Genomic DNA, 24,156 nt, shown 5'->3' with positions numbered 1-24,156 from the left:
AGTTTCTGCTCTTTAGGGGCTCATAGTATGGCGGGGAAGAAAATCGTTGGACAAAAGTGTGCAAACAAGCTATATACGAGATAAAGAGGCAGATTGGGAAATAAGACAGATTCGGAAAGGCTTCCTGAAGAAGGTGGTATTTTAGCAGAGATGTGGAAGAAACAAAGGAGTCTGGGTGACAGAAATGAGGAGGGAGAGCATTCCAGGCATAGGGGACAGCCAGAGGAAATACCTGGAGCTGAGAGATGGAGTATCTTGTTCATGGAGGCTGGTGTCACTGGATTGCAGAGTAGGTGGAGAGGGGTGTAAGAAAACTGGAAAGGTAAGAAGGTTGGTTTATGAAAGACTTCAAATGACAGAGGATTTTGTATTTGATCTTCGTTATGATAGGGGACCACTGGAGTTTTTTTAAGAGGGTGGGTGGGTGGGTGACATGGTCATATCTGTGCTTTAGGAAAATAATTTTGACATCTGAATGGAGGATGGACAGGAGTGGAGAGAGATTTGTGGCAGTCAGACCAATCAGCAAACTTTTGCAAAAAGTCCAGGCTTGAGGAGATGAGGGCCAGCAGCATGGTGGTGACAGTATCAGAGGAAAGAAGGAGGTGTATTGGAGAAAGGTCACAAATATGAAATCAATGGGCATTGGCAGCAGATTGGATGTGGAGTGTGAGAGAATGTGGAGGAGTTAAGGAGGATACCACATTGTGAGCCTGGGGAACTGGGAAGATGGTGGTGCCCGTGACAATTATAAGAAAGTTGGGAGGGGGAGGGAGGACTTGGATAGGTCAGACTACAGATGACTATTTTCAGGGTTTAGCTGAGAAAAGGAAGTTGTATAAATATACACACATGTCATATGTTTTATATATGTGTACATATATAAAACATACGACATAACTCTCCAAGATAATATGATCTAGAGAAGGTTTAAATTTTCAAAAGATTATTCTAAACAAACGCCAAATGAGCTTTTTTTTAAATAAACAAAGTAGAAGAGAAATAGAGAATTGTACATGAAACTGAATCTTTATTTATTATGTATGGCTTGCTTTTCCTTTTATGTATATAATAAATTCAGCCTATAACTTCCAAAGCTCTTCTGCTTATCTATATTTCCTTCTGGCCTTCCTTCTGTTCTGTGCATTTTAAAAAAGGGCTTCAATGACATTTTCTTTTGGTAACCTTATCACTAGGTCCCCTTTCTCTTCCACCTCTGCTTCCTACACCTTACCCCCTCCCAAGTGGGGGCAAGAGCAAAAAAAACTCAAACCAACCCTTACGTAACATATGCATAATTAGGCAAGACAAATTCCCACACTGGGTCATGGCCAAAAAATATGTGTCTCATTCTGTACCCTGAATTGCCTTTCAGGAGTTGAGTGACACACTTAATCATCAGTCCTCTGGGGTAGCAGTTGGTCATTGTATTGATCAGCATTCTTAAGTCTTTCAAAGCTGTTTATTTTTACAGTGTTGTTAGTACAACATCAATCGTTCTGGTTCTGTTCACTTCTATTTACATCAGTTCCTAGAGATCTTTCCAGGTTTATAGAAGACAGCGTCTGAATATAAGGTGCTGTCAGAGATTGGATGGAGGGAGGCAAGAACTAAGTTTTAAATGGGCCAGTTTAAACCATAACAAAGACTGAAAGAGGTTAGTTGGGCCTAGAGTGAATGAAACAATGCAAGGTTGCTAATGTTTGGGCCAAAACCCTGTAGGAATCAAGTTTACTGGCTTTTATCATTTACCAGGAGGTCTGGCTACACATGGGAGAAAAATAAGCAGCAGGAATTGAGGCTTCAGAATAATGACATCATGGATTTAGATCTGGAAGGAACCTTAGAGGTCAGCTTGTCTAATGGTTGAAGAAACTGAGGCCTGGGGAGGTTAAATAAGTAGCAACGCCTGAGTCCTCTCACTATCCTTCACATTTTTACTGAACTATCCCAAAGACATTGGCATGGACAGATACCTAGGGGAAATAGCAAAGCCAAATAAGAGAAACAAAAATCAGTCTAAATTAAGAATATGAATAAGCCAGATGGGAACCATGAAGGTCAGCCTCTAAGGAGATAAATTGTCCAGAGACAAGGGAGAGTGATAACCATGCCAATCCTCAAGTCTTATCAGTTTAGTATCCATTTATTAAGGCATCATTGAATCTATCTAGGTTCTTCAGCGTAATGTGGAATTTTCAGACAGCCTGTAATTAGATAATGAATTTCAGGTGAAGAAGGCATCTGCGCATCCTTTCCTTCTGTTGGATGACCTTTCATGTCTACTCAGAAAGGAAGAAACAGTGCCAAACAGAGCCAGCTGCAGTTTAGGAAAGCCAAATCAGTGAAAAAGCAAATGAGGAGAAAATGGTTTCATTCAATTTGAACCAATTTGAACACAAAACAAGCATAATTCAGTGAACATTAAAGACAATGAGAACACAATCTGCTTGCAAAGAATCCTAAAGGCAACAATGACCTATATAAATCGCCAGGTCTCCATTGCTCACATTCCAGCTTCCTCTAGAATTCTACCAATATTCCTTAGAATCACAGTTGTTATTCCTAAATTTCTTGAATCCCTCCAAATCACTGCTATGAAATCCATGCCAAATCTGCCTGACCCTGAGGTTTCCAAGGTCTTCCTGGTATTGGTCTTCAAAAGCCTCAGTCCCTAAACTGTTCCCAAATCAGAACTGATGCCTCATGACACCAACTCAGAACACAAAATCTCAGAATTGGAAGGCAAGGTCATCTAGTCAAATGCTTCCCTAAACAGAACACTCCTCTACAACATGCCAGATAAGTATTCTAACTTGGTTCTACTTTCCTTATTCTTGTAGAGGGCAACACCATCCTCCCAGTTCCCCAGGCTCACAACCTAGGTGTGATCCTCAACTCCTTCCAATACACCTGTTCACACCTCTGACAATGCTACCAGCCTGATGTTGGCCCTCATCACTCATTGCAATAGAACATTGCAATAGGCTGTTGGTGGGTCTGGTTGCCTAACGTATCTCTTCACTCCAATCTATTTTCCATTCAGCCATCAAAATGATTTTCCTAAAGTGCAGCTTCCAACCATGTTATCCCCCTCCTCAATAAACTCCAGTGGCTCCCTATTGTCTCCAGGATTCAAAGCCCTCATGATCTCGTCCTGTCCTCCCATTCTTACACATTACTTCAATCCAGTGACACTGGCTGTTCCATTAACATGACACTCCATCTATGGACTCCCAGAATTTTCTCTGTTTGTTCCCCATTCTTGGAATGTTCTTCCTCCTTATTTCTACCTACTGAATTCCCTGGTATTCTTTAATTTCTTGTTATAGTCCCAACTTAAACAAGAAGCCTTTTCCAATTCTACTTCATTCTAGTGATTTCCCTCTGTTAGCTACTCCCTGTTTAATCCCATATATAGCTTGTTTGTACATCTTTATTTGCATATTGTGTGCTCTATTAGACTGTGAGTTCCTTGAGGGCAAGGACTGTCCTTTGCCTCCTTTTGGATCCCTGGGGCATAGCACAATGCCTGGCACATAGTAGGTACTTAATAAATATTTATTGACTCACTGGTCATCATTCACTTGAAGATCTCCAGGAATGGAAAACAATCTCCCTTCCTCTGGACTTCATTGCACTTTTGGATAGCTCTACATATTAGAAAAATATTACTTATATGAAGCCTAACTTTGCCCTTCTTTAGCTTCTACCTAGTGCCACTCATTCTGCCTTGATGGCAAGCATTATCAGTAAGTAGGTAGATAAACAGGTAACATGAATTTAAGGACTGCTTTTTATGAGCCAGGAACTGAGCCAAATACTTGGGATATAAATGCAAGGAAAAAGAGACAGTCCCTACCCTCAAAGAACTTACCTTTTAAGGAGGAAAGATAGCACAAAAAAGGGAGTTGAAAAGGGAGGGGGACACATTCATTGGAGAAGAATGATGCCACAGTCTGGAGCATTAGTAGCTCAGTCAGGAGCTCCCCCAAATGGAGGTCAACATTCCTTCCACTCCCTAGCTTTATCCAAAATCTTACCTTGAGGATATCATATCCTTTGCAATTCTTCCTACTGGAAGCCATGCCTTCTCCTCTACCCAATCCAGGAATCTAGGAGAAGGGGTGATCATATACTTTACTCCTTATTGCTGTTTCCAGATCATTCCTCTGCCTATATTTTATAGTGACCTTTCCTCTTCTTTCCCTCAGCACTTAACACAGTTCCTGGTACATAGTGGGTATTTAATAAATGTTTATTGATAGACCAATTGATTTTTTTGAGGTCCACACAACTACCCTCTCTTCATTCCTGTTGCTATCACCTACCAATTACTGGACCACTTTGCTCACTTCCTTGGTGACCTCAGTATTTGGCTCAAGGTTTTTTTCACTAACCCATTTCTTACCATGGTTCAAGGACTTTAATACATACTAATGTTTCCTATCTCAATACTCTATCTTGTCCTCTCATTTCCTTAATCTTTTGAACTCCAGAAATTATGTGTGTGTGCGTGTGTGTGTGTATGTGTGTGTAATAAGGAGAATGATACAGTAGAAAGAGCATTGGTTCTTGAGTCAGAGGGCTTGGATTCAAATCCTACCTTTGACACTGGGCAAGTCATGACCTCCTCACAATAAAGTTTCCGCTGCTGTATTTAAAGAACTCTGACATGATAAGATTCTTGTCTAATAATTCTGATATCTATAATAATTATATTGATAATAATAAATATCCATCTTGATAGTGTCTTTACTAATATATGACACTTGGAAGTGAGTACAACATTCAAGATGTAATGACTAGGCAGTGTGCCTATTATTGTTCTGGATGCTACATCTCTTTTAAGAGTATCTAGCATCAATAACCATTTAGTGCCTACTATATGCTAGGCACTAAGCTAAGGACTGGTGACACAATTAATAAGAAAGATATCTCTGCTTTCAAGAAGCTTACAATGTAACGAGGGAGACAATACATAAAAGGAGGTGGGAAACTGTGGGAAGGAAACAAGACAGGACACCAGGCAAGACAGGTGTACCTGGCAAGACAGGTGTACCTGGCATAGGGGCATCTCATTCAGTGGAATTGAAACCAGGCAGAGTAACAGATACAAAGTGGAACTAGCTGAGAGTTCAGTTTCTGCCCTCCATAAAGGAAGACACTGGGACAGACTTGGTACTCCACTCTCTAGCCTTCTAGGAAGAGAGGAGAGGAGCCTGAGGGAGGTGGTGTCAATCAGACCTTGAGTCAACAGCATGGTTGATGAGGTTAGAGGTGATGAGCTTACCCTTGGAGTGGAGTTGAAGCCAGGCAGAGCAGCAGATGCAAAGTGAAGTGACAGAGCTTCACAGATAGATAACAGATAGGTAACAGAACCTAACATGAAAGACAGTTAGATCGATAGATCAATAGGTAGACTGAGGGCAGCTGGGTGACACGGTTGTTAGAGCACTGAGGTTAGGAAGACCCGAGTTTGAATCCAGCCTCAGATACTTACTCGTTATATAACTGGATACATCATTTAACCCTTCTGTGATTCAGAATCCATAAAATGCAGATAATAAAACACCTACCTCTAAGAGTTGTTAGAATAAAATAAGACAATATTTATAAAATGCCTTGCAAACTTTAAAGTTATTATTATTATTATCATATGGACAGATGGATAGCTACGTATCCTCAATCAAGAGGTTCAATGGTCAGCTGGGTTTGGTGTTAGCAGTCCTTCTAACTAGCTGACCAGCTGTACAGCAACCTAAAGCCAAGTATCTTCAGTGCCAATTAGTACTTGAAATACCATTTGTTCAGCTTCCATCTCATGTGAAGGTTTTCCTTCCACAGCTCATGTTTACCTCTCACATTTCTCTTGGTAGGTCTATGGCATGGTGATAATTGATATGTTTTCTCTCTCCCCTTTCTGGGAGGGAGGCTAACCAGGAAAGTTAGTGGAGATCTAGTGGTTCATCAGGGATGGAGGAAGAGAAAAGAAAGATGTGAAGGATGCTGCATGTGTCTCAGAAGCCCATTCCATGATTGGCTACATCTATTGTCAGGGGTAGCTAGGTGATGCAGTGGATAGAGCATAAGTGCAGGAGTCAGGAGGACCTGAGTTCAAATATCACCTCAGACACTTGACACTCACTAGCTGTGTGACCTTGGGCAAGTCACTTAACCCCACTTGCCTCATCCTGATGAATATCTGACCACTGGATTCATATGGCTCTGGAGGAGAAGTGAAGATGGTGACCTGCACAGCCCTCCCTCACTCAAAACAAAGTCAAGTGCAAGCCATGTCATCATTTCTCTGATGGACAAATGCACACACACATATATTAGCATTGGCTGCACATCCCTGTCATTACCATCTGTGACAGCAGTCTATAAGAGTATATGTCAGCAGGAGACAGGATGTCTGGGGAAAAGACACATTATTCTGATACCCAGATCAGTCTTCCCTTCTTCAACAAGAGCTGAGGGCTCAAAAGATGGGTTCTCTGTATATCCCTTCCCAATGTCTTTAATCAGTACCCAAAACTCAAACATCACCAGTCCTGTGAACTCTGGGTAGAAATCTGTTCAGTTGTCATCTGTCTATTAACACCAAAAGTTTCTCATTAAAACTTTCTCCTTCTTAAAGGTCCTGACAACAAACTTGGACCTCCTACTATCCATTGTCTTTATATGAACTCCTCCAAAGTGAAGTTACAGATAGTTGATAAAGCTTCCTTCACCCTCACTCTCAGATAAAAGATGTATTGGTTGTGTTTGTGACGTTTGTCTTCCTTTTGTAATTTTATTTATATTACTTAGCACAGGACATGGCACATAGGAAGTGGTTAATAAATGCTGTTTTACTCATTCATTTATTCATTCATTCTGAGTAGCCAAAGCACAAATCAAAATGCAAACATCATAAAGTTTATGGTATAAAGTTTGTGGTCCATATTCCTGGTAAAGTTACGTCACACAATGTCTCCAATGAGATTGTGTGTCCCTCCCCCCAATTTAGTGTTCCTAACGTATTGGTATGTTTGATTGGAATGTTTAGGGTAGTAAGGTATAGTTCTAAATTTCTGCACATCAGTGCTAGAATTTCTTTTGTTAGATTGTTCTCCAAGTCTCCACCTTCATCAGAATGTATCCTGGCAGGGAATCTGTAAAATGAGAAATGCTCCAGTCAGGCATGGTGACATATGTTTATAATCCCTTCCACTGGGAAGGGATTTCTTGAGTTCAGGAGTTCTGAGCTGTAGTAGGGTTAAAGCTGATAATTTACCAGACTAAATCCATCACCAATATGGTGAACTTCTAAGAGTAAAGGACTACCAGGTTGCACAAAGAAGGGTAAAACAGCTCAGATCAGAAAAATGGAGCAGATTGAAGTTTCTGTATTAATCTGCATTGGGATGAAGTCCATGAATGGCTCCTGCCCTTCCAGCCAGGGTAGGATAGAGAAACTCAGTCTCCTCCCTGCTAAAAAACAAAAACAGAAACAAGAACAAAATCCCAAAACAAAGCAAAACCAACTTCACCCACAATGCTTTGTCAACCATAGGAAATTTACAATTCCTTGTTGGGAATACTTACTGAGAGCTGATGAAATCATCAGCTATTACTAAGACATGACTTATGTTATTGTTATCTTTACCAGAAGCAAAAAAAAAAGTCAATTCAGACAAGTTAAAAAAGATTCACTTCTGCTCTCTCTCTAAATGCTCAGCATGAATTAGTAATCTTTTCTTTTCACACACTGAGCACAACATGCACACTTCTTAGTGGCATCTATTGCCATCTTGGGCCAGCATGATTAGTTCCTTACTAGCTTTAGTTTAACAAGAGTTGTCAGGAGGACTCAAGATGTTAGAAATAACTATGGCAGAAAACAGAAGACCCTATGGCCAAACAAGAGATGGAGAGGGTTATGAGATGTGAAATAGATAATTTTGATTATATTAAATTAAAAAGGGTTTTGCACAAACAAAACCAATTTAACCAAGATTAGAAAGAAAGCAGAAGTCTGGGAAACAGATTTTATAGCAAGTGTTTCTGATAAAGGCCTCATTTCTCAAATATATAGAGAACTGAGTCAATTTTAGAATCTATTAGAATACAAGTCATTCCCCAATTGATAAAAGGTCAAAGGATATGAACAGGCAGTTTTCAGATGAAAAAATTAAAGGTATCTATAGTCATATAAAAAAATGATCTAATCACTTTTTAAAAATCATTTATTTATCTATCTATTTATTTATTTTAATGTTCTACAATCACTCCCATAAAACTCATATTTTTATTCCCCCCACCTGCTCCCCACACCCCCCCCTCCCGAAGATGGCATACAATTCTACATAGGATCTATATATACTTTCCTATTGAATATGTTTTCACTATAGTCATGCTGTGTAGACGAACTAAAATAAATGGAAGAAATCATATAACAAATCAAAACATAACACACACACACACACACACACACACACACACACGTGATCTGCTACACTCTGAGAATGAATTCTATAGCTCTTTCTCTGAGAGTGGAAGGCATTTTGCCTTAGAAAACCATTGGGAATTTTTTTTTTAAGTTCTGAATCACTTTTCATTAGAGACATGCAAATTAAAACAACTCAGGTACCACCTGGCTCCTATCAGATTAGCTAATATGACACAAAATGAAAATGATAAATATTGGAGGGGATGTGGGAAAATTGGGACACTAATGCACTGTTGGTGGAGATTTGTACGGATCCAGTCATTCTGGAGATCAATGTAGAACTATGCTCAAAGGGCATTCAAATTGGGCATTCCCTTTGATCCAGCAATGCCACTACTAGGTCTGTATTTCAAAGAGATCAAAAAAGGAAAAAGACTTATTTGTAAAAAAAAATATTTATAGCACCTCCTTGTGTGGTGGCTAAGAACTGGAAATTGAGGGGATGCCCATCAACTGCAGATTCTGTGGAACCTACATACTTGACACATTCTGAAGAATCTATGCTTGTCAATTGGTAGCTCTATACAAACTTACTGTAGTTAATTCAGTACTTTTAACAATTCCACAGTCCTTAAATCTTCATGTTCTTCAAAACACAATGAGGTCTTGTAGTTATTCTAACACTTCCATATGATTTATGTTGTCAACTACTTTTCATTGGCTGTTGCAAGGTGGATAGTGCCTCCAATATGGCTTGGGACATATGATAAACTGGTAAAATACTACCGAGTAGATAGAAGTAGTCTTCCTTGTCTCTCTATGATATAGAAATCTGATAATATTCATCTGAGTAAATCTAAAACGGAGAACCATTGGCTGGCTACCTAATAGATGATCTAGAGCAAATTGGCTCCTTGGCATGGTTTACTCATCCATTTTGATTCTTTGTAGCCTGTGCATATTTGTATCTTCCATCCTACATAATACGTGATCTATATGGGCTACTGGACTCTCTGATGATGCCATTGCCAACATTCTTTGAGATGGTTTGTAAGGTCTTCCAGTAAGATAAAATAATCTTCCTAGATTATTTCTATAAGAGTCAGGAGCTTGTAAAGTGTATTCTGAAGGTTGTACCATGAGCACATCTCACATCCCACATCCTACATCCCACTCTGGCAGTGAACTCTGGGTAAAATGTCTGTTTGGTTGCCATGGTTACTTCTGGCCTCTTAAGTCCCTGAGTGAACAACAGTGTTCTCTATACTGGCAAGCTGAACTACATATAAAATCAACAATAACTTCCAAGGTCCGTTCAAGCTCTTCCTCTATGATCCCATGGCACACTGGCATGGTCAAACATTAGACACTGCTGTTCTATAGCACCTAGAACTTTGAAATTTGACCCTCCAATCATTACCTCATATCCTTCCAGCTCTCTCACTGTCTGATTAATTTTTAATCTATTCTCTTCCTTTATTGTGCTCTGGATACACTCAATCTCTCCCTTTTCTCCCAGTCCCCCTCTCCCACTCTGGTTTAATTTTCTTCTATGCCCAGGCTTGAGCCCATTCTCTGTTCATGTCTCACTAGCTACTTCCTTATCCCTTATATCCCATCTTTCCTGACCTCATTCTTGAATAATATCCACCATCTAATTTCTCAGCTGCTTATCAAGGGTTGATTGATGGAGCATTGATGGAGAACCTGAGTTGACTTCATCCCCTACAAATTTATGCTACATCTCTGCAGCTGGATTCTTACCTCTGGTAACAGTTTTTGGATTTCACCTTTATTGACTTCCAGTCTCATCCTCACAGTGTCCTTTTCAAATCTCATCTTTTCTCTGTATAGTCTCTTGTCTTCCCCCAAATCTCTCTCCTCACACTTATATTGATGGACCAGCCTTCACTGAGAAAATTGAGGCCTTCTAACAGGAGCTTTCTCAGCCTTCTCTTAAATTATTTGAGATTTCTCAGTCTTAGCATCATGTCCCTTTTCCTTCCCTCTAGTCATATAGCATCATATCCCTAGTCCTCACCATAGCTAATACTTCTTCCTAGGTCCTTGGTTCCCTTCTCTCCTGCCCTTTCCAAGACTTTGCTCTAGGATTTGTCCCATTCCTCTCATGCATCTTTAACCTTTCCCTTTTTCATTGGCTCTTCCCTATCAGTCTACAAACATTTTCACCTACCCAATACTAAAAAAATGCCTGCCTTTGATATATCTAGTCTGTTCGGATATTGTCATATTTCTCGACTCTTCACTGTTTAGCTTTTTGAAAAACTTGGTCATGGTGGATCATTCCTCTTCCTTGGTAGCTGCTAGCTCCTTAGCTCTTTGGTTTAGGTGGGCTTTTGCCCCCCAGTAGTAGACAGAAACTATTATTTCAAAGGTGCCTGCTGACCTTCAAATTATGTGACATCAAGTTATAAAGTTCTCATCCCCCTTGACCTCTCTGCCACTTTTGACCTTATTGACCACCCCCTTATTTAGTACTCCTCCTTTGCTTCAGATAGATATGTAAATAGATAGATAGAGCATTTATTAAGTATTCATTATATACCAGGCACTTTGATAAATGCTAAGGATACAAATGAAAGCATGCCAGAAAGTGCTGGCTTTCACAAAGCTCATATTCTAATAAGGGAAGTCAATACTTCCCTTGTAACCAACGAAGTGCATTGTGGTTCAGAAAGTTACAATAATGGTGAGTGGGACCTTAGGCAGTAGACTGACACATCCTTTCCAGTAACAATTACCTCTTTTAAATTCAAAGTATCATAAGATTGTAGATCCAGAGCAAGAAGGGACCTTAGAGGCCATATAGTACAGTACCATCATTTAACAGATGAGAAAACTAAGGCCCATAGTGGCTTAGACTTGCCCAAGGCCACATAGATAGAATGGGGATTTAGTCCCTGGTATTAGTGCCTGTGATGGTGTATGGTGATGGTCCTATATGTCTATGATGTCAAGTGGCTGAAGGAATTAAAGATGTTTAACACACAGTGTGGACATTTTAAAGTACTTTAAAACCTGGTTCCTTCCTAACTTTCCAACCTTCTTATCCTTTACTCACTCCCCACATAATTTTGATCCAATAATGCTAGCCTCTTTGCTTTTTCTTAAACACAACACTCCATCTCCCAACTTGGAGCATTTTCTCTGGCTTGTCTTCCATTCCTGGAATACTTGCCCTCTCTGTCCCTGCCTCCTCAGTTCCCAGATTTTCTTTAATTCTCAGTTATAATCTCACTTTCATCAAGAAACTTTTCTGTCTTCCTTCATCTTAATGTCTTTCCTCCAAGATTACCCTCAATTTATCCCGTCTATATCTTGTTTGTATACAGTTGATTTTATGTTGTCTCCTGCATTGGAGTGTGAGTTCTCTGAGAAGAGGGACTTTTTTGTCTTTCTTTGTATCCCTAGTGCTTAGCACATTGCCTGGCACGTTGGCACCTAATAAATGCTTGTTGACTGATATAATAAATTACCTTCAAGTATTTGAAGAGCTATCTTGAAGAAGAGGGATTAGGCATATTCTGTTTGGCTCCACATACGAGAACTAGGATCCAGGGCAGAAGTTACAGAGAAGCAGAGATGTATTTAATTTATTATAAAATTACTGAGAGGTATTTGATTTACTCTAAAAATGAACTCTTCATAATTACAGCTGACCAAAACTGGAATGGGCTTCCTTACGAGGCAGTAAGTATAGAAGCAGAGGTCATATAACTGTGACCCTCAGGAATGCTTTAGTAGAGCTATCTACATTAAGTGGGAATGTGCACTTAATGACTTTTGGTTGTTTCCAATTCTAAAATTCTATGGAAAATGGATAAGGGGAAAGCTCTTCATCAGAGAGAATATTGCCCAGTCAGGTTACGTCTCAAAGTTCAGGACTTTCACAAGCATGTAACTGCCAAACCAAAAGCATCTCATCCATTGAAGCTGTTTTCTTTCAAACATCAGAAAGACCAAGTTGTCCCCATGTGAGATTTGTAAGATATTAAAAATTTTATCTAAAACATTAAAGAATAATAATCATCAATATCATAAAAACTCTCATTCAGAGACCATTTTAAGCTTTGTAAAACATTTTCCTCACAAGCACCCCATGAGGGAAGTGATATATATATATATATATATATATATATGGCTGTGCCCATTTTATTTGGTTTTATTTTAAATTTGTTATCTATTTTGCTTTTAATTTATGGGAAAAAACAAATGTTTTCATAACATAGTATAATTTTTTAAAAAAAGATGATTGCACATGAAACTGCAAATCTATTATGTGCAACTTGCTATTCATTTTAAATATATAATAAAGTTATATAAACTTCTTTTTTTCCCTTTCCTTTCTTCCCTCCTCCCTCCCCCTGCCCTACAGAGATGACTACCATTTTATAAGATGAGAAACTGAAGCTTAGAGCAGTTAAATCACCTTAGTTACCATCTAGGGCCAGGAGTAAGGAACCTGCAGCCTCAGGACTGGCCCCATGTGACTTTTTATGTCCTCAAGTGCGGCCCTTTGAATAGTCAGTCAAAGGGCCGCACTTGAGGACCTAGACTTGTTTTGTGAAGTCTGGATTCAGTTAAAGGGCCACACTTGAGGAACTAGAAGGCCATGTGGGGCCTTCCTTGAGGCCACAGTTACCCACCCCAGGCCCTATATGATAACTAATGTGATTTAACTGCTCTAAGCTTCAGTTTGGGGCTTTCCTTGATGCCACAAGTTTCCCACCCCTGATTCTCTGGCTACAGCCCTTTGTTCCAAACCTGGAGTGAGGGGAGCACTTCACAGTTCTTAGGGGGTCTTATCCCCCACTGGACCAAGTTGACTGAGTCCTGACCAAATTCAAATGACTAATAAGCGTCAGAGCTGGATTTTGACTTGTATTTAATGCTTAAAGAAGAGAAAAAAGAAGAAATAGTAATAAAACCCCCATAAAATTCTCCCCTTTTAAACTTGAAGGAAGCTTGAAGTTGGAACACTGTCATTAGTAAAAATGATGCCAAATAATGAGTGAATTGCTGTATAGAATGTAAGATTAGTCAACCTCCCTGTTCCATGGGCTAACAATTTACATAGAAACCAGAAGGGACTGTAAAGATTAATTCTTAAAACCATCATAAAAAGACAAAGTTAAAAAAAAGACAAACATTTCCCAAATGAGCAGGCAATATCATCACCATTGAGAAAACCAGTGGCCTAGATCTGTGAATCATCCAGAGAATGGATAATCAAGTCCTCATTAAATAAGAATGAAAGCCTGAGTATTGGAGGCCAGTTGGCTCCTCTAGGATCTCTTGGCACAGTGCTGCTGAGCAGCCTCCCCCCTCCCCCCCCCAAGGAAGTGACATTTGGCTGTGACATCAGACCCTAGCTAGGAGCCTGCCAATCCTCCTTTAGTTGTAAAGGGGACCAATCAAGCTATGGAAATTCTACCCTACCTTCTTACCAAAGAAAGTAGCCCCACTGTGTTCTGGGAATAAAGGAGAAAGTCATTTGTGCTGCTTGGCTAGAAGAGCCTGCAAGGTAGTTCTTATAGCAGTTACACTAAAGGCTACCTGACTGCAAATGCTAGACCCATAGAGCAGGGGAACATTTCCTGGTTCTTGTGAACTATCTACTCCATTATGACCAAGCAGCTGATTGAGTCATGACTGGGAATCTGCTGTGTTTAAATCTGAAAGCATTTCCTGGGTTTGCTTTGTGATTTCTGAAGCTGTGGAACCGTGTTGTCAACATCTTAGGCAGAGAAGAAATATAAGATCATTGAATTAGACCTGGAATTAGAGTGCATGAGGTCCAATTCTTTCATTTTACAGAGGGGGATCTGAAGCCCAATTAACAGTGACCTGCCCAAGGTCATGCAGGAAGGATTCAAACCCAAGTCCTCTGACATAAAAATGACAGGGATGGAATTTTTGAATCTAGGCCCTTTGACAGCAAAGCTAATACTCATTCTAATGGGGTGTGCTGCCTGGCAGTGGAGAGAACAGCAAGCTTAAAGCCCTAAATTTGGGTCCCATTTTTGCAGTTTACTTGGTGTATGACCTTGGGCAGGTCACTTCAGCTCTCTTGGTTGTAGTTCCTCATCTAAAGTATAAAGGGATTGGATTGATGTTGTCAAACTTGTAAGGGGGCCACTAAACAATATATATAGGATTCCTATATTGTTTAGTTGTTTCAGTCATGTCCAATTCTTCATGAGCCCATTTGGGGTTTTCTTGACAAAGATACTAGAGTGGTTTGCCATTTCTTTCTCATATTCTTTACAGATTAGGAAATTGAGGCAAATAGAATTAAGTGACTTGCCCAGGGTCACACAGCTAGTAAGTGTCTGAAGCCAGATGTGAACTCAGGAAGATGAGTATTCCTGACTCCAGGTCCAGTGCTCTATCTACTGCACCCCCTAGCTGCCCATGTGGTCAACATATTGACTTAGGAAACCACATGATAATATCATCTTTTGGGAGTATTTTATCTATTTTTTGTGCTTTTATTTATTTTATTAAATATTTTCCAATCAAATTTTAATCTAGTTCTGGGCACTTCACAGTTTTGAGGATCACATATAGCCTTCAGGTCTCATATTTGCCACCTAAGATTTACTTGACATCTAAGGTATTTCTTCCAATTCTAACATTGTGGAATTGTAATTGGGTTATCCTGTGAAAGAGGTAGTGTTGTATAGCGATTAGAAAACTGGACCCAAAGCCAAAAAAGACTTGGGTTCAAGTGCAGATTCTGACATATGACAGCTGCACATTGCTGTACAATTTATTCAAGCTCTCAGTGACCCTAAGAATTAAGACATAAATTGCAGAGGAGGCGCTGCCTGTATCAGCAATGGGAATTTCCTCACCTGGAAATTCTCTATATTGATAAAAATTACAGGCCCAGTCTGTCTTTTCTCTCCCTAGCATACCTTCTGAAATATTTGTTGAATTGAACAGGGGAAGAAAAAGAAAAGGAGTGTCATGCTGAAGTACGTACATTGCATAGGAAAGGTTCCCAAGAGCTCCTAGATGGGTCTCGCTCAGAATCAGAAGATTATTGGAGGAGCTGAATTCTTCCATCAACAGTCTTTGAAAGGATGGTGCTTGAATGGCAGAACTTAGGAAGGCAGGAAGACAAGGTATGTGTTTTGTCAAGCTCTACTTCCTGGTGAGGCTTGCAATCAGAGCCAAAGAAAGGGCTGTAAATGAAATGCTAAAAATTCAGCCAAGCTCCCATCCAGCTTTGCCTTATAAATACATTTTCAAAATTTGTTTTCAGGAATCAGAAAGCCCATTTCAGATTCTATTCAGCCCATGGAATTTGCTTTGTTTTCTTCCCTCCTAGTTTTTCTCAGATTCTCTGACAATTGCCTTCTAATCAGTCTCTCCTGTATTTTCACCCTGGTTTGGTGGGCTGCAGAAACACAACTGTCTATCAGTGGCAAACAAATTGCTTGCTCACAAACACCAGTTTCCATGACAATTCAATAGAATTGAGTGCAGGTGCAGCTGATTTTTTCCTCCATAATCAATGTATCCAGAAAAACTCTGCAAATGGAGCATTTGCAAAATGAAGCCTTTTTTTTCCTCATTGACTTTCAGTATAATTGCAGAGATACTTTGTTTTCCATTCTGATCACCCTTCATTTGGCAATGACTCCTAACATTTTGGCTTTAAGCTCCTACACTTGCCTGCTAAGTAGTTAGTGATTTGCAAACGATTCAACAAATATTCATTAAGCACCTACTGCAGGGAAGGCACTTAGTTATAATGGGAAATTCACTAAGTACCTGGGGAGAATTTGCTGTTTTTATATATATCTTTTCATGTAAACTGAACAGAATGGTAACACAAGTTGCTTAGGGATCATGGGCTCATTGATTCAGAGTTGGTACCTAGTCCAGTCCCCTCATTTTATAGATGAAAAAAACCAGAGATACAAAGACAGTAATTTGCCCAAGGACATGCAGATAGTAACTAATAGCTGAAATATGAAACTAGGTCAATCAGCCACTAAGCATTTATTAAGCTCCTACTGTGTGTCAGGTACTGTACAAACCACTGATAATACGATAAAAGGCAAAAGATAGTCCCTGCCCCTTTTCAGAGCTCTTTTCCAACCCCTATCAAGCACCACAATCTATACTTTAATCCAACAAACATTTATTGAGGACCTACTATATGCAACATAGTATACTAACCACTGAGGAAGATTCAGTTCAGGCATTTCAGTTGTGTCTAACTTTTTGTAATCCCATTTAGGATTTTCTTGGCAACGATACTGGAGTGGTTTTACTATCTCCTTCTCCATCTTGATTTACAGTTGAGGAAACCGAGGCAAACAGGTCATGTAGGTAGTAAGTATCTGAGGTTGTATTTAAACTCAGGTCTTCCTGATTCCAGACCTGGTACTCTATTCACTATACCAAACAGCTGTCCCCACTAAGAAAGATATACAGATGAAAAAGACATAGCTCTTGCCACTGAAGAGTTTATAATCTAGTAAGGGAGATAAAATAAGGTCTCAAATAGCTAGAAGAGGGGACAGGGACTGGACCTGTGGTTTCTTTCATATAGGGAACTTCAAGATGAAGAAACTTCTTCTCCCAATGTAGATCTGAACCTTCTCTGCAATTTACAGTTTTAGAGAGTCATCCAGGGTACCTAGAGGTTAATGGTCATACTGTGCCAGAGGTAGGAATTGGTGTAATTTTCATCAGTATTTTTTCTTGTGCCTCCTTTACCAAGCTGCTAATTTTTTCATGATTTTCTTACATCATTCTCATTTCTTTTCCCAATTTTTCCTCTACTTTTCTTATTTGATTTTTAAAATCCTTTCTGAACTCTTTCAGGAATTCTTTTGGCACCTGAGACCAATTCACACTTTTCTTTGAGGCTTTGGATGTAGTAGTTTTAACTTTGTTATCTTCTTTTGAGTTTGTGTTTTGATCTTCCCTGTCACCACAGAAACTTTCTATGATCAAGTTATTTTTTTTGTTGTTTTCTCATTTTCTAGCCTATTGATTGACTTTTAACTCGATGTTGAAGTGGTGCTCTGCTCCTTGGGTAGAGTGAGCCCTGTCCCAAGCTTCAGACCTTTCTTGCTGCCGCTCTCAGAGCTAGTTCCGGGGTTTTGTAAATTTTTAGTTATTCCAAGGTGGTATGACCTAAAGAGAGGTATGGTCACTGCTCCTATGGCCTGGACTCTGGTCAGTGAGTGACCACAAGTACCCTTTTCCACCCTGGAACTATTACTGACTCCCCTGTAGCTTCAAACTCTGATGTCCTAATACTTCACCTTTGCCCCGGGACTGTGACTTAGGGCTGCCCCCAGGATCCAAATGTGGGCAATGCAACAGAATCCTGCATCTGGTACAAGCAAAGGGACCCCTGTCATCTCCTTCTGACTAGTTGTCTCACCCCCTTACCATTTGTGAGCTGAGAGCTCCAGAAGCTACCACTACCACTGCTGATTCATGCCCCTAAGTCCCGTAGCTGGTTTGCTAGAGTCCAGCCTACACTGGCATAGCCTGCCTTGGACTGCATTCCACTCTAATCCTGGTGCAAAAGACTTTTCCTGCTAACCTTCTAAGCTGTTTTGGGTTGTAAAATCATTCTGTTTTGTCCTTTTATGGATTCTGTCACTCCAAAATTCATTTTGAGGCATTATTTAAAGATATTTGGAGGAGAATTTGGGAGTGCTTAGGTGAGTGCCTGTCTTTTCTCTGCCATTTTGGCTCTGGCCCTCCTTCCTCTGTGTTCCCTCCCCCTCTCCTGAGGTATTTGATTAAAGGTCATTTTAGCTTCAAGGCCAGATCTCTAGTCATTTTGCCAAGTTGCCTCTCAAATAACTCTAATACAAAGTAGAATGTGGCAACTACATAGAAAAGTTACAAATACTAACTGATCATTAAATAGTACTTTGAGGTTGGCAAGTCACTTTACACATATTTACCCCAATTCAGTGATATAAGTGCTGTGGTTATAATGATACACTGTGGCCCCAGAGAACCCAAAGGCGAAGGGCTCTGTACTCACATGGACCTGCATTAAGTTTTAGGGTTCTGAAGTGGTCAGATTTGGCTCTCTTGTGCTGCTTTACAAGAATATTTCTAGGAAAATCTCTAACAACAAAACTAACGTATGTCTAGGATCTCAACAGCAAGTTTCAGAATCCCCTCCCATAAAGATGTTCAATGTACAATACGGGTACCAGGTATAGTACAGATGTTTATTTTTTTCACCATAGATTTGAAAGACTTATGGGTACTTGTTCATAGATAGAGAAACATAAACCATATCAGACAGATCATATTCCCCCTAGAAAGTAAAGAGGGAAAAGGAAGGAAGAAAAAAAAGCATTTATCAAAGCCTACTGTGTGTGAGACACTATGTGAAGTGCTGTATAAATACTATCTCATTTGATCTTCAACCCTGGGAGGTAGAGTCCTGGAGTCAGGCGGACCTGAGTTCCAATGTGGTCTGGCCTCAGATACTTACTAGCTGTGTGACCTTGAACAAGCCACTTACCTCTGATTTCTTCCCAAAACAGCAATGATAACAACAACAAAGACAGAAAGACCAATGCTGAAGTTGAATATGGGTCTTTGACGGGCATGCTTACCAGTAAGTATTTGGATTCTGTATCCAACTAGGATAGATATTTCTGTGAGATCCCAGGGATGGACTGCACCTCCTGAGACACTCAGTCATCAGGCTTAGAGGCAGATCTCAGCATGGAGGCAGAGTACTGGCTTCCATAAGGAAGTCCTGAAATTTAGTTCTGGCTCAGCTATATATTGTTTGTGGGATACCCAACAAGGCAAGTAACCTCTACAAGGTCTAAACAGTTCTTTAAGGCACAGTATGCTAAGAATGGCTTTTACATTTTTAAATAAAGTTTTGGCATATTAAAAGTAGACTCTATGTTACAGAGCAAGTGCCATCTGCACTGGTAGAGGGAAAGAGTTTCTCTCTGTGATGAAATCATGGGTATTTCTTCCTCCACAAAGTACCTACTGTGTGCAATTTGAATCAATAGATTTTTATTAAATACCCCGTTTGTCCCAGGTTCTGTGCTAGGTCTTGAGGTACATACAAAGATTAAAATGTTTTAATATAGATTTAGGAAGGTTTGGAATACCAGAGTCTCATGCAAGGAAATATGGAGCTCACACCAAGACAGTACAGTAAGCCAGCTTCATTGAGGGGAGATACTCACAAAATGAAGGTCAGTCAAAGAGAATGATGGAAACAGATGAAGTTTTCTGGGCCCCTGGATGGAAGTGAACATTCTTTTGGTGCCCAGAGAGAGTATGGCACACTATTCCCAAATCAATAAAATCTGTTAGATCTCTTTAGGTTCTTATTTGGTTCTAGCAGGACTAACTGGGATTGGGAAAAGGGAATGAAGACCCTGGACCTGAGTACTGGTACTGATTTTTGCTAATTGGGGATTCCTGGGTAATTAACAATTGGTTAATATTCAAACTCCTCTGGGAAAAGCGATTTAGACTGCTGCTGCAGACTTTACTTTGACAGGTAGACTCTGGATTTTGAACACCTTCCAGTCTTTTTTGTTAGCAATTGTGAGGCTAATGTATTCTTTACAAAGACACTCATGCTTAATAGAGGGGAGAAGGATGATGATTCAACAACGAAGATTGAGAAGGGGGTAGGAGGGATTAACAACTGTGGGAATCAGGAGAGGTCTTTTGAAGTACCTGGCCTTTAAACTGAGCTTTATTAGGGAACTTAGGGGTTCTAAGAACCAGAGGTGAGAAGGGAGTAAATTCCAGGGATAGGATACAGGCTGTGAAAAGGCATGGAAGCAAGAGAGAAAGGCATGTATGAGGAGCACAAATCAGGGAAGTATGGATGGAGTGTAGAGGAGAGGAAAATTGTACAAAATTATACAAATATATTTATAGAAGCTCTTTTTGTGGTGGCTAAGATTGGAAATTGAGGATATGTCCATCCATTGAGGAATGGCTGAACAAGTTGTGGAATGTGAATGTAATGGAATCCCATTGTGCTAGAAATGTTGAGTAGGCAGATTTCAGAAAAACATGTGAAGACTTACATGAATTGCTTCTGAGTGAAGTGAGCAGAACCAGAACATTGTACACAGTAACAGTAACATTGTATGATGAGTGACTTCGCTTTTCTCAGTTATACAACAATCCATGACCATTCCAAAGGACTCATAATGAAAAATGCTGTCCACCTCCAGAGAAAGAACTGGTAGAATCTGAAGGCAGATCAAAGCATACTATCTCCACTTTCTTTCTTTTTTCTTTTAGTCTGTTTCTTCTTTCACAACATGACTAATATGGAAATAAGTTTTACATGATTGCATATATATGTATGTATATACATGTATACATATACATACATGTGTGTATATATATGTATATACATTTATGTATGTGTGTTTGTCCTTCGTTGCCAAAGAAGACCATGCCATCAGAGAAATGATGACATGACTTGCACTTGACTTTGTTTTGAGTGAGGGAGGGCTGTGCAGGTCACCAGCCTCACTTCTCCTCCAGAGCCATCTGAATCCAGTGACCAGATATTCATCAGGATGACTGGAGATGACCCAGGATGAGGCAATTGGTGTTACGTGACTTGCCCAAGGTCACACAGCTAGTGAGTGTCAAGTGTCTGAGGTGAGATTTGAATTCAGATCCTCCTGACTCCTGCACTGGTGCTCTATCTACTCTACCACCTAGCTGCCTCACATATATATATATATATATATATATATATATATATATATATATATATATATATATATATATATATATATATATATATATATATATATATATATATATATATATATATATACGTGTGTGTGTGTGTGTGTGTGTATGAAACCTATATCAAAGTGCTTATTGTCTTAGGGAGGAAGAGAGAGGGAGAGGGAGGGAAAAATTTTAGAACTCAAATTTCAAAAAAATGAATGATAAAATTTGTTTTCCGCATATAATTGGAAAGATATAATACCATGTAAAAAGAATATCAATTAGTCTTTCTTTCTCTAGTCCCACTAATTAGGAGGCTACTGTAATTGTCCAGGTGAGTCCAAGTGAGATGAAGGCCTAAATGAGAGTAGTTTAAGCACAGAGAACAGACAAATGTGAAAGACATTGAGGAAATGGAATTTGACAAAACTTGGCAATGAATTGGATAATGGAGGTAAAATGTGAAGATTCAAGGATGATTCCTAGGTTGAGAATGTGAGAGACTGAAAGACTGGGAGTACCCTTGGCAGAAATGGGGAAATTTAGAGGAGGGATGGGCTATGAAGTTTCAATCACAGGTTCTGATATGGGCATGCCGAGTTTGAGATGCCAATAGAACATCTGGGTGAAGAGCTCCTCTTCACATTTTATAGATGAGGAAACTGAGGCTCAGAGAGGTTAAATAACCTGTCTAGAAACACACAGTAAGTATCAGAGAGAGGATCTGAAACCGTCTTCCTGACTTTATATACAGCACTAGGGCTCATGGCTGAAAAAAAATCTCCCCATCGTTCTTTCAGGTTCAGCTTTCAATTCAATTCAATAAACACGTTAAGCACCTACTCTGTGCAAGGCACAATTTGAGGTTCTGGCAACATTTAAAAAAATAGTCCCTGGCCTCAGGGAGCTTACACACTACATGTAGATAAATACATGCAAGGTGATGTGAAGCAGGAGAGAGTATAAATAACTGGCAGGGGTGGTGATGGTGAGAAAAAGCTTTTTGTAGGAGGAGGCTCTTCAGCTGAGACCTGAGAAGTTAAAGATTCTCTGTAGCAGAGGGAGGAAAGAGTGCATTAAGGCAGGGGGGATCAGCCTGTGCATAGGCAGAGCAATGGGACATGGAAAGTCAGATTCGGAGAACAGCGGGTAGACCAGTTTGATTTGGAATAGTGTGTGAAAGGGAGTGAGGGGAAAGAAGCCTGGAAGAGACCTGTAGAAATCATCTAATCCAATCCTTTTATCGTACAGACAGGAAACTGAGGCAAAAGAGAGGAAGAAACTTGCTTAAGATGATAGACAGTAAGTTGAAGAAGCAGGCAGGATCAGGATCCCTGTCTTTTGATTCCAAAGCTGATGCTCTTTTCCCTACAGCACTGACAAAAAGGCTAAGGAGAAAACATTCTGTTTAAAGCCCATTCCTGGGAGTAGGGACAGAACCAGGTAAGGGAGACAGGAGAAACAAGGTGGAAAAGGAAAGACATAGGGAAGGAAAAGGAGAGACTGGAACCAGAAAAGAATAGGAGGGTGAAGTCAAAGCATGTTTTTCCAGATAAATGCCTTTGGTGAGTCCTTGTTTTGACCAGTCCTGCTCTACATTATTATTTCAACAATGTGTTTTCAGACGCTACCATGCATTGCGATATCAGAAATCAATATCTTTCCTCCTGGGACTGGGTAACAACAACCACTACCACAACAAATAACTTTTATATAGTGTCTTAAGGTGCTTTAGATATAGTAACATATTTGATCCTTTCAACAATCTTCTGAGATATCTCCATTTCATAGAAGGGGAAACTGAGGCTAAGAGAGGTTGAGGGTCAAACAGCTAGTAAATGTCTAAGGCAGGGACTAAATGTTAGTTTTCCAAGCCTCACACACTACCCACTGTGGCAGCTGGCTGCTCCTCCAATAAGAAAGTAGAGTACAAACACACATATGCAAACACACAAACACATACACATACAAACACATACATGAGAGCTGCCTTCTGGAATCTTCTCCTACCGATTCAGATGCAGAAGCCTGCTACAAACATGACAACTATATGGGGACCAGTGAAGGGCCAGAAAATTGCATGAACACCATAAAGTAACCTTTAGTCTGTTAAGCAATCAACATAATTTATAATTATATGAATTATTATTATATGAAGTATAAGTAAACATGTATAGAAAAGATTCAAAGTGTTTTCAAAAGAGGAAGGGTCCACTTTCTGAATGAAGTTGATGGGTAAGGATATATGGGGAAGTAACATTTGAGTCAGACCTTGTACCTTGAGATAGATCTCAACATGCTGAGTTTAATCTAGTAAGCTGATGTTTAAAAGGGATAGATGTCTTAGATTTGGGTTAAAAAAATTAGCTCCATAAGTACAAGAAGGAGGAGAAATAGTTCTACAGCAGTTAGTAAAAATCTTGGGGTTTTATTTGGTTTCAGAGTCAATGTGAATTGATAGCATAATGTGACACCCAATAAACCTAATTCAATCTTAGGCTCTTTCAAAAAAGGAATAGTGTCTGGGACTAGGTCAGTACACTCTCTGTTTGAGCCACATCTGTAGCATGTTCAGTTCTGGGATGCCATCTTTTACAAAGAACTCTGATAAGCTGGAGGGTACTAAAAGAGGCCAACCAGCCTGGTAAAGGGCTTAAGATTATTGCTTATAAAAGGACCAGTTGAAAGAAATAAGGATGCCAACCATGGCAAAGAAAAAACTATGGGTTGGAGAGAGAAGAAAGACTTGATAGCTCTCTTCAAGCGTTGGAAGGGCTATCATGGAATAATTCAATTTGTTCTTCATGGTTCCAGAGGACAGAATTAGGAGCAATGAGTAAAAGTTTCAAACAGGCAAACTTAGACTTGAGGTAAGGAAAACCTTCCTAATGGAGTCAACCAGAAGTGGAATGTATTACCTTGGGAGAAAGTGAGTTCTCTGTCACTGGAAGCACTGA

General features: G+C 39.7%; 1 protein-coding gene across 2 annotated transcripts in view; it reads left to right on the top strand.

Moving 5' to 3' along the window:
* The window catches only part of BAALC (BAALC binder of MAP3K1 and KLF4), a 95,461-nt gene that overhangs the window by 18,021 nt on the left and 53,284 nt on the right, over positions 1-24,156 (top strand). Inside the window, exon 2 of one of the 2 annotated variants that reach the window (XM_072603332.1) lies at positions 19,003-19,076. The exons of the other annotated variant lie outside the window; for it this stretch is intronic. Within the exon in view, the coding sequence (XP_072459433.1) occupies positions 19,003-19,061 (59 nt within the window). The 3' untranslated portion in view covers positions 19,062-19,076. The remainder of the gene's footprint in view (positions 1-19,002; positions 19,077-24,156) is intronic. 2 annotated transcript variants of the gene reach the window in all.

Source organism: Notamacropus eugenii, chromosome 4 (assembly GCF_028372415.1).
Source record: "Notamacropus eugenii isolate mMacEug1 chromosome 4, mMacEug1.pri_v2, whole genome shotgun sequence".
NCBI lineage: Eukaryota > Metazoa > Chordata > Mammalia > Diprotodontia > Macropodidae > Notamacropus > Notamacropus eugenii.
This window is presented reverse-complemented; position numbering and strand designations above follow the sequence as displayed.